At 47.7% G+C, this 18,235-nt stretch overlaps 1 protein-coding gene across 1 annotated transcript in view; it reads left to right on the top strand.

Moving 5' to 3' along the window:
* The window catches only part of GRB14 (growth factor receptor bound protein 14), a 1,091,974-nt gene that overhangs the window by 953,806 nt on the left and 119,933 nt on the right, over positions 1-18,235 (top strand). The window contains exons 9-11 of the mRNA XM_069616312.1: positions 9,569-9,685; positions 9,787-9,856; positions 16,104-16,191. Coding sequence (XP_069472413.1) covers positions 9,569-9,685; positions 9,787-9,856; positions 16,104-16,191 — 275 coding nt within the window. The remainder of the gene's footprint in view (positions 1-9,568; positions 9,686-9,786; positions 9,857-16,103; positions 16,192-18,235) is intronic.

Below are 18,235 nucleotides of genomic sequence, written 5' to 3' on the forward strand. Positions count from 1 at the left end.
ACCAAATTTCTCGTCAGCAAAAAAAGGCTACGTGCAAATCACAATAGGAAATTGCCTCCTCAAATTTGACCTTTTCTCATTTTGAAAAGAAAATGCCCTGGCACCTGTTTTACAAAGACGAGTCAAGGCAAAACTACTGCAGCTGAGACCAAGATTTAATTTGTATAATAAAGGATGTTAAAATAAAGGATGTTAAAGAACATGGCGTTGGGTTGCCACATCAAAAGCAGATAGAGAAAAGAACAATAGAGACAACCATAGACAGAGCATTAAAAAACCAGAAAGATGAATGAGAATGAAACATAGAAAGAAAAAATAAAGTTGCGAAGAGACGAAGAGAAGAGCCTCATCATCTCTGATATACATAGACCGAAAAGAAAAGATGCACAAGATAGACAAAAATGGAAAAAAACAGAAAGACAATGAGCTCTGGCGAATTCCTGAGTCATCGAAACATTTGAGAGCATGGGAGCAACAGTAGGCTAATACTAATGGGAAATTGAATGAAGATCACACAAGGGTAGGACAACCTTATTATCAAGACAAAAAAACGGGACGGCCAACAATCTAAAAGAAGGGCCAACACACTCCCCCCTAGCTCCCTCTTAACGCGGCCTTAACGCCTCTAATGCCCCTCAGGTGGACAGAGGGCCCAATTCGGGACAGTCCCGGCAAAACCGGGACATCTGGTCACCCGACACAAGGGTAATGACATTAAGATGTATTATTGGGACAGCATGAGCATATTCGAACAACTTAAGTGCTGAGCTTTTATGCATTCCTTGCAACTTTTTGGCTATAAAACAAAATGTTTATTCAATTGTGTTATTGCATTAAGAGCAGATCATCTATTTTCTTACGATTCTCCATGTCCCTTCTTTCTACAAATTCTAAAGACCTTTTGTTAGGCAGAATTATATGCAGTGCACTTGGGGAACACCACACACAATTAAGACTACAAGTGACAGTACAAATTCAGCTTTGGTACAAGCCTGTACTACACAGTAAAGTGGTAGCGATGGCTGAGCAGCCAGACTTATCTCAAGAGCAAGTGAGCAGAATCAAGTAGTTACACAAAGGACAGCAATTACTATGATTCAAACAAACACTGACTCAATCTTTCTGAGTAAAAGAATATACATTTATTTACACATCAGTTGTAAAACATTTCACTAAAGTAAAGCAGTTGAAAAATCACACTCTTAATACACCACACCACTCCCAATATATGCAAACAAAGGGGGGTCTGGGAATCTCTCTACCAGCACGAACACAGCCCAATGACCTGTTCTTGGGTGAATAACCCCTGGGAGAGACTCTACCAAGTCTTTAGCTCACTGTCCCTTTCACAGAGAAGAAATTTCCCCGCATATCAGCCTTTGTCCTGCCCAGGAGCAGTCCAGCGCCGAAATGCTAGGCAATTCTCCTCTGAACAAGAGTACCATCAGTAACCCCATACACGTGTTTCAGCCTTGTTGGGCATCATCAGTGAGGTGAAACTGGTGCCTCTCTAAGAACAGTGAGCAAGGGGTCCACGTCTGGATCGCCCTGTTAACTTAGGGTGAAACCCAAAGTTAATTTATGCAAACAAAGGGGGGTCTGGGAATCTCTCTACCAGCACGAACACAGCCCAATGACCTGTTCTTGGGTGAATAACCCCTGGGAGAGACTCTACCAAGTCTTTAGCTCACTGTCCCTTTCACAGAGAAGAAATTTCCCCGCATATCAGCCTTTGTCCTGCCCAGGAGCAGTCCAGCGCCGAAATGCTAGGCAATTCTCCTCTGAACAAGAGTACCATCAGTAACCCCATACACGTGTTTCAGCCTTGTTGGGCATCATCAGTGAGGTGAAACTGGTGCCTCTCTAAGAACAGTGAGCAAGGGGTCCACGTCTGGATCGCCCTGTTAACTTAGGGTGAAACCCAAAGTTAATTTATGCAAACAAAGGGGGGTCTGGGAATCTCTCTACCAGCACGAACACAGCCCAATGACCTGTTCTTGGGTGAATAACCCCTGGGAGAGACTCTACCAAGTCTTTAGCTCACTGTCCCTTTCACAGAGAAGAAATTTCCCCGCATATCAGCCTTTGTCCTGCCCAGGAGCAGTCCAGCGCCGAAATGCTAGGCAATTCTCCTCTGAACAAGAGTACCATCAGTAACCCCATACACGTGTTTCAGCCTTGTTGGGCATCATCAGTGAGGTGAAACTGGTGCCTCTCTAAGAACAGTGAGCAAGGGGTCCACGTCTGGATCGCCCTGTTAACTTAGGGTGAAACCCAAAGTTAATTTATGCAAACAAAGGGGGGTCTGGGAATCTCTCTACCAGCACGAACACAGCCCAATGACCTGTTCTTGGGTGAATAACCCCTGGGAGAGACTCTACCAAGTCTTTAGCTCACTGTCCCTTTCACAGAGAAGAAATTTCCCCGCATATCAGCCTTTGTCCTGCCCAGGAGCAGTCCAGCGCCGAAATGCTAGGCAATTCTCCTCTGAACAAGAGTACCATCAGTAACCCCATACACGTGTTTCAGCCTTGTTGGGCATCATCAGTGAGGTGAAACTGGTGCCTCTCTAAGAACAGTGAGCAAGGGGTCCACGTCTGGATCGCCCTGTTAACTTAGGGTGAAACCCAAAGTTAATTTATGCAAACAAAGGGGGGTCTGGGAATCTCTCTACCAGCACGAACACAGCCCAATGACCTGTTCTTGGGTGAATAACCCCTGGGAGAGACTCTACCAAGTCTTTAGCTCACTGTCCCTTTCACAGAGAAGAAATTTCCCCGCATATCAGCCTTTGTCCTGCCCAGGAGCAGTCCAGCGCCGAAATGCTAGGCAATTCTCCTCTGAACAAGAGTACCATCAGTAACCCCATACACGTGTTTCAGCCTTGTTGGGCATCATCAGTGAGGTGAAACTGGTGCCTCTCTAAGAACAGTGAGCAAGGGGTCCACGTCTGGATCGCCCTGTTAACTTAGGGTGAAACCCAAAGTTAATTTATGCAAACAAAGGGGGGTCTGGGAATCTCTCTACCAGCACGAACACAGCCCAATGACCTGTTCTTGGGTGAATAACCCCTGGGAGAGACTCTACCAAGTCTTTAGCTCACTGTCCCTCAGGAGAATTGCCTAGCATTTCGGCGCTGGACTGCCCCTGGGCAGGACAAAGGCTGATATGCAGGGAAATTTCTTCTCTGTGAAAAGGACAGTGAGCTAAAGACTTGGTAGAGTCTCTCCCAGGGGTTATTCACCCAAGAACAGGTCATTGGGCTGTGTTCGTGCTGGTAGAGAGATTCCCAGACACCCCTTTGTTTGCATACATTAACTTTGGGTTTCACCCTAAGTTAACAGGGAAATCCAGACGTGGACCCCTTGCTCACTGTTCTTAGAGAGGCAACAGTTTCACCTCACTGATGATGCCCAACAAGGCTGAAACACGTGTATGGGGTTACTGATGGTACTCTTGTTCAGAGGAGAATTGCCTAGCATTTCGGCGCTGGACTGCCCCTGGGCAGGACAAAGGCTGATATGCAGGGAAATTTCTTCTCTGTGAAAAGGACAGTGAGCTAAAGACTTGGTAGAGTCTCTCCCAGGGGTTATTCACCCAAGAACAGGTCATTGGGCTGTGTTCGTGCTGGTAGAGAGATTCCCAGACACCCCTTTGTTTGCATACATTAACTTTGGGTTTCACCCTAAGTTAACAGGGAAATCCAGACGTGGACCCCTTGCTCACTGTTCTTAGAGAGGCAACAGTTTCACCTCACTGATGATGCCCAACAAGGCTGAAACACGTGTATGGGGTTACTGATGGTACTCTTGTTCAGAGGAGAATTGCCTAGCATTTCGGCGCTGGACTGCCCCTGGGCAGGACAAAGGCTGATATGCAGGGAAATTTCTTCTCTGTGAAAAGGACAGTGAGCTAAAGACTTGGTAGAGTCTCTCCCAGGGGTTATTCACCCAAGAACAGGTCATTGGGCTGTGTTCGTGCTGGTAGAGAGATTCCCAGACACCCCTTTGTTTGCATACATTAACTTTGGGTTTCACCCTAAGTTAACAGGGAAATCCAGACGTGGACCCCTTGCTCACTGTTCTTAGAGAGGCAACAGTTTCACCTCACTGATGATGCCCAACAAGGCTGAAACACGTGTATGGGGTTACTGATGGTACTCTTGTTCAGAGGAGAATTGCCTAGCATTTCGGCGCTGGACTGCCCCTGGGCAGGACAAAGGCTGATATGCAGGGAAATTTCTTCTCTGTGAAAAGGACAGTGAGCTAAAGACTTGGTAGAGTCTCTCCCAGGGGTTATTCACCCAAGAACAGGTCATTGGGCTGTGTTCGTGCTGGTAGAGAGATTCCCAGACACCCCTTTGTTTGCATACATTAACTTTGGGTTTCACCCTAAGTTAACAGGGAAATCCAGACGTGGACCCCTTGCTCACTGTTCTTAGAGAGGCAACAGTTTCACCTCACTGATGATGCCCAACAAGGCTGAAACACGTGTATGGGGTTACTGATGGTACTCTTGTTCAGAGGAGAATTGCCTAGCATTTCGGCGCTGGACTGCCCCTGGGCAGGACAAAGGCTGATATGCAGGGAAATTTCTTCTCTGTGAAAAGGACAGTGAGCTAAAGACTTGGTAGAGTCTCTCCCAGGGGTTATTCACCCAAGAACAGGTCATTGGGCTGTGTTCGTGCTGGTAGAGAGATTCCCAGACACCCCTTTGTTTGCACTCCCAATATATGTTGGACAGGTTAAGCTCAAAATAAAGCAAAATGGCACTCCAATAATTTAAAAAGGGAGGGAAAGACAAAATTAGACAAGAATTGAGTAGCACCAACAGCTAAGTAAGCAGGGCAATCTAGAAAAAGGAACTAAAGTGAGGGAATCAAATTAAAAGGGTTTAGGGCCAAAGTCAATAGGACAAAAGTCTTTTGCTCAAGATCACACGGCTCAGGGTAGTTTGCGGTTAAGTCTTTGCCAAGAGTTCAGAACGAAGTTGGTCGGCAGAAAAGTTAGTTTAAAGAGAAGAGAAGGACAGGCCCTCGGGTTGGCGAAAGATTTCACACACCTTCACCGCGGCTGAACGAAACGAACAACCGGATTGGCACAGTACCTTTAAATGGAGAAGAAGCTGTAGCTGAGGCAGACATTCCTGGCAGTTCCTGCAGGCTCACGGTTCCTGAAGCAACTGTCGGACTGACACGAAGTAGGAAGACTGGAGGGTCCTGCACTGCCCAGGGAAGAAACCAGCAGCAGAGCTAAACGGCAAATAAAAGGTGCGCTCCTTAAAACCCATGCATGGTCCGACCTTCCTGGCTATCAGGTTCATTGTAGCACTGTACAGCAAATCCGACCAGAGGAGGGAGACCTGGCTTGCAGTTTGGGGGAACTGGTTGGTCCCACCAGCTCAGGGGAAGAAGATTCCTGGAGGATCTTCTCTCTCATTGGAGTCTGAAGATTCAGACCTGCAGCAGGGATTCACCAGGCGGTTCAGTCGTTGTAGGGGTCCTCTTCTGTAAGCTCCTCTTCGGTTCTCTCGTTCCAGTGGCGAGACTGCCTTTCCAGCCCCAGAGACCTGCTTTTTATGCAGTTTTCCCACATTCACACAGCCTGGCTGTCAATCACACAGCAGGGTGGCTGTCCCACCGGGACAATCACCTAGCCAATCAAACAGGAGTGTGACTTGGGTCACCAAGGGAACCCCAGGCCAGGGTCCTAATACCCCTCCTTCACATCCTGCCTACCCAGACTTTCATGCACCTAAGGAGGGCTTCTGTGCAGAAGCCCACGAAAGGACGGTGAACAAAGGAACCAAACCTGCTTTGCTGCGCAGAGTAAAACATGAGAAAGACATTTTCAAAAAGAAATGGCCAATTAACCCAGCCAGAACCAAATTAAAAACAATATGGTCAAGCGGGTTTAAGTTCGAGGCTATCATGATAGCCTAAAACAATACCAAGGTTATTTAAGATAACCACGGTAGGAAAAATAGGGTAGTTACCACTGCCACCAGCCAAGTCTTGATGAAAAGGGAGCAAAACAATGCTCTAGGAAGAAACAGGCAAAAGGGATGAGTATTAACCCTTTCCAGTACTCTATGTAAGATAGTTTGTAATGGGTCTGTGGATTTTAAAGAGACTATTAAAGTTAATGGTAACTTTACATGTTCTGGGAGACAGTGGTCAGTCCCAGAAAATGGAGTCTGAGTGGGGAAGTCTAAAAGACAACCCTGTGTCAATGCACTGAAGGTGCTGTGTAACACACAGTAAAAATATGATGCCTGTGGAGTAGATGAGGCTCCACAGTCTCAGCACACAAGAAAATGTTAAACACACACAGCAAAACACATGTAAAAGAGGGGAAAAAGGCTCACACTCTTAACAGGTGAAAAAAATAAATCGCAGAAATCCCGCAAAGCTGCTGAGGGACTCAGTAGGTAAGGGAAATGAGCCATTTTGGATAATTCTCCCTAACACCTTTTCTTTCATTTCTAAACTTTTCATTTCACATATATTTTCACCAAATTCTTTAATTTTAGGTATATGCAAGCTCTAACATTTCTCAATGTATATGTAATAAATACATGATTTTGCTTGCTTCATGGATGAACATATCAATGCATATATGATATTTGTTTTTGTGATGTATTCATTCCAAATATGTAGTTGATTTTTGCATATTCCTGAAAGAATATATGACAATGTAGATTTGAAAATTGGCAATATGTGATACACATCTTTAATCATGTACAGTGTATAATAATTCATACAAAACAAGAATTTTAGATAATACTAATTTGTCTTGATGGATTGTTACTGGCTCCCCCCTGGTCCCCCACGACCCCTTGTACAGTCAGACACAAATAATACAAAGGAGACCAAAAGTAGAGAGAAATGGCGTGCTATGCAAACAAACCAGTGCATGGGTGGGAGGGCTGTTGAGCATCTCTGTCACTCTAATATCCAGCACCACCACCATCATGTCTCTTTCATGTTTGTGTGCACTGACAGTCAAAAGTTGTGTCTTAGTTTACAGTACATAGTAAGACTCTAGTACCTACCAGTCCTTGGGCACGCCAGCAGCCAGTATCAGCAACAACTTGTCAGTGCTTGGATATTTCTCCCAAATAGCATCTCATAAGGTGAACACCTGGTCGCTGTCTGCTTTCTCACTCATAGGCCATGGAGAAAAAACAACAGCCAGTCATCCCACTGTGTGCTTTCCATCCATCTGCTTCTTCTTTTGCTCCTCTTTCTGTTTTTCTTCCAACAAGTCACACAAATGTCCATGTGCTCCTGCCAGCACTTGTTGGGCCTGGGCCACCAAGCCATCTCTGTCAGGTGCTGATACCCATTGTCTTGCTCTTTCTCATGATTTGTTCATACTCCTCTTGCTGGTCTGCCAGGAGCTGCTCACATTTCCTTTGTCCCTCCTTCTTGGATGATCTCCGTCACTTCAAGCTGTGTGCCCTCAATCACATGCCACCCCTTATCTTCTATGGCTGCCATCGGCTGCGTCTGTAGGTCATTGTCAGGTTTCATGGGCTACTCTCGCTCAGATGGAGTCATCTTCTTTCTTCTCAGAGCCAACACCACCGATTGTAATTCACCATACTGTACTCTTTTCACCAACAACTATCACGTCAAGCTGCTACGGACCATCTTCTTTATATGTGTGCCCATCAATGTCCATTTCTGGTGAACCTGCCTTGAAAACATCCAGTCAGGTTTTGATAGTCTCTGACAGGCATTCATTTAGTTCGCCTGACACTACCCCTACTAATGGCGCAGCCGTTAGCACCTCACAATCCTGCCCCTCTGCATGTTCTACCTCCACCCACTCCTGGCAGTCTCTCACAGACACTACTTTTCTCACTGTCAGCCAATGTGAGATCAGCTGCATTCGTAATGTATGGCCACCCCTGGACGAACCCATTCTTTTCCTCCACATCCAGCTTTCCTTCCACCACCCTAGTTATGTCGTCTGGCAACATCCGCCATATTAGGCCATCTCTTTCTCACTTGCATCCCTCATGAATTTTTGTGTAAGCATGCATGCACAATCTGAGGGGCTCTGATCCCTCTCTATCCTCACCTTTATGATATCTTGGTGATTCGCTTGTTGTTCACCACAATATCCCTCATTCCTTCCCTGCAGTACCCTTTGTAACTGCTGTTCCTGGGCGTTCCCCACCTCCGTATTCTTTCGTGTGACTGATGGACTGCTTCTCAACTGTCCACCATGCTCCTTAATCTCTCCAGCACTGCACAGGGCCCTGATTTATATAACAGGTCTGCCCCCTCCTCCTGCCTTGTCAGAGGACAGAGCCATACTGCACCTGTCCCCAGTATAAACCCTAACGCAAGTCAACTCAAGCTTCTGACCCAACACGCCTATCCCATGACCTTTACAGCATCGCCCATACCGTCTCTCCACGACCTGCATTCTGAATGTAACACAGGTGCCTAAGAATACTCTGATCCGATTGCAGTCCCATAGTTGCCCTTCCAACTCTCTACCACTGTAGCACGCTCAGACACTTTCTCTGAATGAATCCTAGAGTCCCTGAAGACTCCAGAGTCCCTTAGTCAGTCGTGCAACAGGTACATCGAAAAACACTACTTTCACTTGCTTGTTGTATACCCCAGTAACACTCATCAGGAAGGGGAGCTCCTGGATAGCAGCACCAATATGTTACTGGCTCGTCCTGCTCCCCCACGACTCCTCGTACACTCGGTCACAAATAATACACAGGAGACCAAAAGTAGAGAGAAATGGCTTGCAATGCAAACAGACCAGTGTATGGGAGAGCTGCTTACTCTGCTTACTGCTCTGCCGCCCCCACCCCCCGCCCCAGTACTGGCTCATCCTTATATACAAATGGAGTGGCTAAAACCCATTCTTCAACCATGATACAGCATGTATTGTTACAAAAAGGTCAATTTCGGAGAAAATGGGAAAGGAGTATAGCTGCAGTGCGAAATGCTTTCTCTGTCATATCTGCGAGGCAGCCTCTGGCCTTGGTGATCCGATCCAGCAGTGTTGTCAGCTGTCTATTTCTCAGGAGGGGCTCATGAGTTGGCCCGGGCAGCCTGAGGCCTAACACTCATTGCACAGCTCTGCAACCTTGCTTGGCACGGGTGTACGTCTGTAGGCCAGTCTCATCGCATCCGATGGGTATCAGAGAAACCAAAAGAAAATGCAGTATCAGAGTTAACATGGACATTTTACAAATGAATATTCCCCTCTTACATGCACCTTTGCTTGCACTCTGCAATTCCAATCCAGCAGCAAGGCCGATTTACCATTTCATCCTTCCAAGGCCAATACATTGAATGACATTGCATGGGATAATAATAAGGACTGCCATCACAGCGCTTAGGAGCACGACCATTTGGCATGAAGTACCACATAAGCACACGCATAATCCTTATTGTCTTCTTCTGTGACTATTTGAATTGTTTTCTTGAATCTTTGAGGTTTTAGCAAGAAATATTTTGTAATTTGCTTTTGAAAAACAGAAACTATAGATATATGCTCTATATTTGTTTTGATGAAAACCCTTTCTTTTTCAGAGAAGCATTTCTGAGAATTCACTTGTGGCTATGGACTTTTCTGGAAGTAGTAGCCGGGTCATAGATAATCCTACTGAAGCACTTTCTGTTGCAGTTCAAGAAGGTCTTATGTGGCGGGTACACTAGTATGCTTCTATGTGTATGTTTCTATTTCTTCTATTTTCATGTTGTTTTAATCTCAGAAGCTGAACAAAATGAATTTGATTTTCTTTTTTCAGAGGAAAAGTTGCACACGTCTCAATGCACACGGGACACCATGTGTGCCTCACATTTCAACAACGAATATAGGTATGGAACACCTCTTGGAGAAACATGTGAGCATGCCATAAAATGAAAACGAAACGATTCACATTAGCTTTCCCTATTTGTACTAATAAGAATAATAACAATGCATTTCTCAAATCTTCAGTCCCAGTTTACTGAATAATTTACACTAGTATCATTTTGCAGTTTGCATGTGTTTTGTGCCATGTAAGGTTGACGAGGCAAATGTCTTATTTATAAGGGACAATGAATGCATGTTCTGATACCAACTCTGTAGTAGTTGCCATAAACATTTCATTACATCGTATTTTGTATTGGCAAAATGGACCTCTTTGTGGTATAGGTAAGCACTATGTCCCCGTGTTTGTGAACTAGCCACAAAGCAGTGGCTGGGTGTTTTTACAACTTGACCCTCAAATCAAAGACTTTATTTGCAATATGAAGGGCAGACCCCACCCTGCTGATCCTGGCTATTTTCAGTATTTGCCCTCATTGTTTAGGACCAGGTGTGTAATCATTTTTCTTTTGCCTAGCCCATGGTTGTAATTTCATTCCCAATAAAAAATATATAAAAAAACACTTCTCCCAACTAAGAAAACTCTAATCCCATAAATATGTTCCGTTGTGGGATCTTTGAAGAGTCTCAAAGGATTCATGTGGGTTTTCTGAGCCCTCAAAGGTGCATTTGAATTTCCAGCCAAAATTTGAGCCTTGCTGTAATTCAATGCTTCACCCAGGAGTCTGGAATTGCAGTAATGGAGTTTAAGCAACCACTCAAGTTTGGCAGGCTATTGGTAGAATATTTAACATTGTAAACTCACAGTTAGGTTGGCAGTGTCATCAATTATTCAAACACTATAGCACACAAAATGATCTGAGAGAAGTTAAAGTTTATGTTCTATAATGATGCAAGTGAGGGTGGAGAAATCAGTAGTGTGTAAGCAGAGTTTGATTCACAGTGTAAAGCAGAGGAACATGTGTTCAAAGCTGTACTAAGGAAAGGTGAATCACATGCTGCTGTGAGAGGCTTGCCTAGACGAGCTTGATGAAGTTGAATTTCACCCTGGCAGAGCCTTCAATCTGTCTTATTTGTCTTATCTGTCTTATTTGTGTTGCTGTTCATTGATCCCATTGGTCCTGGGTGTGTTGATTAGATTGGGGAAACCTCGTTTTTGTGTTCTTCTCCCACATGGAGCATGGACTAGCGCAATTGCGGATCATGCAGAAGGAAACCAAGTTGAGAAATGTCTTTTGGCAATAATATTGTTTTGTGGTTTTAATTAAGCAATATGACCCGGGCGGCAGGGGCTTAACCGACTCAGGTAATGCCCCGGGGCCCATAGTTATACGAAGGGGTCATTTTGCTATAAGTACCCCGGCCCACAATATATGCGTGACCGGGGCACTAAAAGCTTTTTTTTACTGTCCCGAAAAGGCGCTGCCAAGAAAATGGCCACCAGGAAAGGGAAAACACAAGAGTTCCCAGCGCGTCCGCTCCCGAAAAAAAAAGAAGCACAAGATAAGTGGGGTTGGGAGGGAGGGAGGGGAAGGTGTGAAAAAAAAAAACTACCTGCGTCCCCGGCAGGGGGCGATGGAAGCCTCCAGCTGTGTGGAGGTACGGAGTGTTCACAGTGCTGGAGGCTGCCATCGTCCCCCACCAGGGACACAGGAGCAAGAAGGTAAGTGGGGTGGGGTGGGGTAGGGAGGAGGGAGGGAAAAAAAATAAAAAAAAATAAGCTTACCTGAGTCCCCAGCGGGGGGCCAAGGCAGCCTCTCAGCCGTGGGGAGGCTCGGAGCGGGGATAGCCCCGCTTTGAGCCTCCTTATTGGCTGAGGGGCTGCCACGCCCTCCCGCCGAGGACAAGGCAGCTGGAATCCCGGCCGAGAATCAAAGGATTCTAGGCTGGGTAAGGACCCGGCGAGAGCCAATCAGAATGCGTGTTGCATTCTGCTTGACTCTCGCCGGGTACTAATTATCATTACCCTTTCATTTGCTCACCCTTCTGCCCTCTTACTTCATGAAGGAGATGTGGGAAACAGCACTTCCACAAAGCTTGAAAGTGACCCAATGCCAGAAGGCTAACCTTCACCCAAAGAAACACTTTGAACGTTTGATGTCATATCTATCATGGAAAAGAGGAATTTCACATCCCACCAAGCAAAATGCTGACATCTAAACTGGAAGAATGTGAGCTATAGCTGCCAAGTTGCCCTATGTCATATATGACACCTCAAGCCAGTCCTGTATTTCCCATAGTATTCTGGGACTTGTAGTTTAATGTTCACCATTTTTAGTAGGCGCCTACAAGTCCCATCATGTAATGGGAGTAACCAGGACTGGTTTCAAGTGTAATGGCATCTTGGCATCTATTAAAACGACCATGATGTGGGTCTAATGGGCAGGTACATAGTGTTGGGGGCTGCTCCGGATCACCGGGCAGCCCCGTGCTCCTGTCGGGGAACATCCGACAGTGCACTTCGGTGCAGCGGGCACGCTGCAAGTACACACGGGTGGGGGTCACCTCACCCGCTCCGGGGACACCGGAGCTCCGCACACGTGGGCAGGTCCACCTGGCCACCTCGGCCCCGGCTCTGGGGGCACCCAGGCCGGGGTCGCATTCCCAACCCGCCTCACATGGTTGGGGACACACTGGGACAGCGTTGCCCGGCAGGGGCACCGTCCGGACGCCGTTGCCCGGCAGGGGCACCGTCCTCAAGCTGAGCCCCGTCCTTGGGCCCAGCACACGTGGCAAGGCGCCATCCTGGCACCAGCACAGCACACACACGCGGAGTCAGTTTCACTCTTGACTGCCGAGCCGGAAGCGGCTCGGACCTTTTATTGGGTCGGTCACATGGGTAACCATGTGACCACACAACACCGTGGAAGGTACCATGGCCCCTCACAGGGGTGCCATGCAACACTCCTCCTTTTTCATAACAAAACACAAAACCCCAACATCCCACCATAACTACCACTACTACTACTTGAGCCACTCTACTACTTTACACACCCTTTTATTAACCTGGGTGAGTGGCTCTCATGTCCCTGAACGGCACCAGTGAGGGCTACTGGCACCACATAAAGCACTCCAAGTCTACAGGTGTGCACCACACAACATTGCCCACTAGCCGGGCCATTTTAAACAAGTCCATGTCTGCAGGCTCAGTCTTCCGGGGAATGGCAATTATGATGTCCACCGTGCGCATGGAGTCGCCGGAAACCAGCTCGCACCTTTACCAGAGTTCGCTCAGGACATTCACAGTTCACAGCAAACAAACCGGCAAAGCCGCACCTGGGTATGCCCAGGGGCCACATCGGCCAAGTCCACGGTCTTCGGGGGAGGCTGCCTCCGTACGCCTCCTTTCCTCTCCAGGGGCAGGCGGCAGGCAAACACCGGTGGTAGGGTGCCCTAGCTGCAGGCCCCTCCCAACACACTTATTACCAGCACCTGCTGCGCCCCCAGTCCTCTCCTTCATGCCTGCCCTTTATTTGCCATTGGGGAAGGCAGGTAGCCCTCCTTCGTTGTTGCAGCTACCCCCCTTTTTTTTCTACGGGCCCAGATGGTGGCGGGCCCCCAGTCATTGTCTCATTTTCCAGGGGGGTGTATGTGGGCAGAGACTCCGCCGCACGGCTCCCCCCGCCCTCCGTGGCTCCACAAGTGATGCTGGCAGGCACGGGCAGCACCCCTCTCCCCCGCACAGTTGTGGCCGGGGCAATCTTCGTCCTCCCAGCGGGGAGGGGGGGGCAGGCAGCTCCCATCCCAGGATGGGAAACGTGCGGGGCTCGCACACAGGCCACCTTCCTTTGTTCTTTTCATTTGCAGGCCCCGTTGGATTCGGGCCTGCAACATCTCTTTTTTTTTATTTTCCTCGCGCGGGCCCAGTTGGTTTTGGGCCCGCCTCATGTGTCCCTCTACCGCGGGCCGATGGGGGCAGCCGCGCTGTGGTGGGCGGCCAGCTGGCATGCTGGGGGAGGGGCCGCTCACCTCTCCATCCGGCCGACACCGCGTGTGCTGGTCCTCCGCTGCACCGCTCGCGTGCGCCCTCTCCCTTGTTTCCTCCCAGGCCGCGGGCATTCCTCCCCCAGATGGGCGAGGGGGCAGCTCAGGCGGTTGGCTCTGCCAGCCCGGTGCGGCTGACGCCGCCGGCAATTCCCTTCCTGTTGGTGGTGGGGGAGGGGCGCAGCCACCCACGCGGCCGATGCCGTGAACATCTTCTGTCTCCCTCAGGGGATGGACGGGCCTCTCGCCCACCATGTTTTCCTTGCGGGCCCAGCTGGTGTTGGGCCCACCTCCTTCTCTGTGCGTCCGACGCCGCAGGATACTGTCACTCCCCTTTTTTTTCTCTGGGGGGAGGGGAAAAACGGCCTCCCTCGATATGCGGCCGATGCCGCGGACCTCTCCCTTCCTTGAGCCAGTCCTCCCCCCAGATGGGAGGGGGGCAGATCACGCAGCCACCACCGCACATCCTCCTCCCCACGGGGAAACAGTAGCTTCTCCTCTCGGGGCCACCTCCCGTTGTTGTGGCCCGGCCACAAACTCCTCTTGGCGGGCCCCATTAGAGATGGGACCGCATCCCTCCATGCGGCACAGCCGCCGACCTGTTCCGTCTCCCTCGGGGGACGGGGCTGGCAGCCTGCCAGCCTTCCATTGCGGGCCCAGTTGGAGACGGGCCCGCCACCGCATGCGTTCTTCGGGCACACAGGGACGACTTCCTCGTCGCCATTGTTAGGGGCTGCTCCGGATCACCGTGCAGCCTTGTGCTCCTGTCGGGGAACATCCGACAGCGCACTTCGGTGCAGCGGGCACGCTGCAAGTACACATGGGTGGGGGTCACCTCACCCGCTCCGGGGACACCGGAGCTCCGCACACGTGGGCAGGTCCACCTATCCACCTCGGACCCCGCTCTGGGGGCACCCAGGCCGGGGTCGCATTCCCAACCCGCCTCACATGGTTGGGGACACACTGGGACGGCGTTGCCCGGCAGGGGGACCGTCCGGATGGCGTTGCCCGGCAGGGGCACCGTCCTCAAGCTGGGCCCCGTCCTTGGGCCCAGCACACGTGGCGAGGCGCCATCCTGGCACCAGCACAGCACACACACGCGGAGTCAGTTTCATCTTGACTGCCGAGCCGGAAGCGGCTCGGACCTTTTATTGGGTCGGTCACATGGGTAACCATGTGACCACACAACACCGTGGAAGGTACCATGGCCCCTCACAGGGGTGCCATGCAACACATAGTAATGTTTTCTTCTTTTGCATTTTGTGTGTTATAGACATTTTTTATGGAAATGTGATGTGGATTGCTTTGATGGGTGCAGCACTCACATTTTCCAATTCCACTTATTACACATTGAGCCAGTCCTGATTTTTGCCATTACATTCTGGATCTTGGAGTTTCGTTTTTCCTATTGTGAGTATAGGCCTACAATTCCCAGCGTGTAATGGGAAAGATGTCATGCATAGAACTGAAAAACCTGGCGGCCATGCATAGGGAGATCTAACAGGAGTGACCAACAGGCTGTAAACATTAGAATTGTGAGTACTATGGAAAAAGAGCATGGAAATGACATTACATTTTTTCTGCATATTGATGTTGAGGATTGGACTCGAATTTAGCTCACACTAATGTGCCCATACTAAGAGACATTTTAAAAGATGTATTTGGAGAATTGCTGGTAAATAAGATATGGGAAGCCTGGATAAAGATTGTCAAGCAATCTTGGGCTATTCTGTGGGCAAGGAAAAACATAATCCAGTCGCTGCCCTAAAACGATTATCGAGACATGATATGGCAATAGCTGCCAAACCATGTTGTTCCTTGGTATAGTTTGACAGTACCTGGCAAATACCTATATAATGCCTCTACAAATTATTGCCTTTGCCGATGCTTGTTTATTGAAATAATAAAAACGGTGCTGCATTTGTTTTTTAAATTATATCTGCAAAACACAATAAGAATGTTTTTGCAACATGTTTAAATATCATGCAGAAATGTCATGTCGCCATCAGAATCATGATACAACACAAATGTCCTGAAGTAGCAAAATGATTCATGTGCATTTATGATCACAATGCACATATTTACACTCAGTCCACAATGTGATCCTGAAAGTAAGTAACTCAATTATCACCCGTAATGGAAGGTCCATAGCGCAATAGATGCAGCATTTCAAAAATATGTTTAACGTGAGAAAACTATTTCAATCTGCAAGGTATGAATTGAATAGCAGAATTCGAAATGTTGACCTGTTTATCTATACGTTTTTTGTAGCTATACATATATCACAACCTTGGTTTCACCACAAAATGTCAAGAGAGGAATCCCAAAGAATGATATCAAAGCAAGGGCTTGTGGATGGGTAAGCTATCTATGTGTGTTTTAATTGAGAAAACAAGAGGGACAGTTCAAAGGTTAATATTTTTTTGCCAATATTGGATGAATGTAAATTGATGTTTTTTTATGTATTGTATCAAACCACACAGACACATATGTTTGTTACACTGTGAAAGTTAGCATCCCCCAAAAAGACATTAATAACTCCCCACTGAGAGTCAATGAAGGACACACCCCAGATGGGAATGAGACCAAGACCAAGTGCGGGTGAAGCCAAAAAGTAAAAGTTTATCCAAACCGATATGGGGCAAGCAGAGAATTCTGCAAACTCTGAGAGCGCTCTGCCAAAAATAAGCAAACATTCACATTTTGTTACAAAACCATGTCACCTATGACGTGGGAGCAAAGGGATACATGAATCGATGAGATTGGGCAGTGGGGAAGGGCACATATAGATGTTTAGGGGCGAAGCTTCACGATTGGCGAGGCTCCTTGAGGTGTCATGGTGATGCTTGCAGGTCAGCTGAACTCATCAGGGTGGAGCTCTGGTCAGACGATGGTTGATTGATGCATCTTGACTATAACATTTCCCCTTGTGTCCACACATACGTTTTCAGTTTTAATTGTAATCCATGATGCCCTATAAATCCTACAAATCGTTATTCTTACATCACAAGATATATAAAACATCACAAGATATATAACACATAACTCTAGGAGTGAGTATTTCATCATTCTAAAGAAAGCAGCTTTCATGGGTTTAGGTGACTTATCAGGGGGCACAGACAGGGATACATCTGTCATTCCTCTTTGTTTGATCTAGTGGGGGACACCTTTGTAGTATGTTAGTACAAGAAAACATATATAGCTTATATGGTCAGTCGGGGTTAGGGTGAACTGGGATACTATCGGTTCAGAGGGCACTTAGCCGGTACATCAAGAGGAGGTGGGATGAGACGCTTGTCTCCCATATTTCTTTCAATCAAAGTCTGTGGATTTAGGAGGGTACTCGCTAGGTGCAAGCACAAGGGAAGGGCGCGGGGTTACAATTCAAGCATCACATCATCCTTAGGGCCAGGGCTTTACATCTCAGCCCCGCCAGAGGGAGAGAGAGGGTGGGGGCTGAGCACGCAGTGGTATATGACAGGGGAGAAAAAGGCTCTGTAGCCTGTTGGGCCATATATTGTTTATGTTGTGGAGGGCACACATGGAGCATATGAACGAGGTAGAACTAGGTTAGTGTGTGTACTGGTATGTTTAAAAAGTGTGCAAAGTTCTTCTTACAATATGGGGTGCATGGTCAGGGGTTATACAAATGCTACAAAGGACACTCTATTATACAGTCAACACACATCATAATAAACCATACATATTGTGACACTATTTAAATATATTCAAAATCATAAATTTTTAGAAAGTCATTGAGTATATATTGATGTCATATATTGCTTTGTGTATTCTGTAACAACCAATAATCCTCGCTTGGTGATTAAAAGGCTTAAACATACGATTCATGGCTCTGTGTGGAATCTGGGATGGGTGAGGGTCACCTTATTTCAATTTATACAATCAATCTCGTGGCATACAACAAAAGAAGTGAATTTATAGTCCCTTCAGAGGGATTAGCTGTATGGGTGAAACAGGGTGGCACACGGGCTATGTCTGCATATCTGGCACTTCAAACGGGGAACAGAGTTGTTGGGTTATCCATGGAATATGCCATAAATGTGCGGTGTGCGAGGGGACAGGACAAGTTTTATGGAGATAGCTTGTTTTTCTCAAGCTTCGGCCCGGTCATCTCCGGGTCAATGTTGGACTGTGGAAGGTAAAAGATACAGTGTTTGTCATGTAACTTGTTCGTTCCTAGTCTCCCATGAGAACAGACCCGCTGCAGGGACGCCGAGGGGAGAAGGGTGATGGAGTGCCTGGCTTGCTGTGCGTGATCAGGAGGGGAGAGTTGCAGCCCTGCAGACTGCTTGTGTTATGTGGCCTAAGTTATGATGTTCAAAATTGAGTCTGAGCGTGCTACAAAATGAAGTCTGGTACCATGCTGCCGGCTGAGTGTTGCA

Source organism: Ambystoma mexicanum, chromosome 9 (genome assembly GCF_040938575.1).
Source record: "Ambystoma mexicanum isolate Mex_15411 chromosome 9, UKY_AmexF1_1, whole genome shotgun sequence".
NCBI lineage: Eukaryota > Metazoa > Chordata > Amphibia > Caudata > Ambystomatidae > Ambystoma > Ambystoma mexicanum.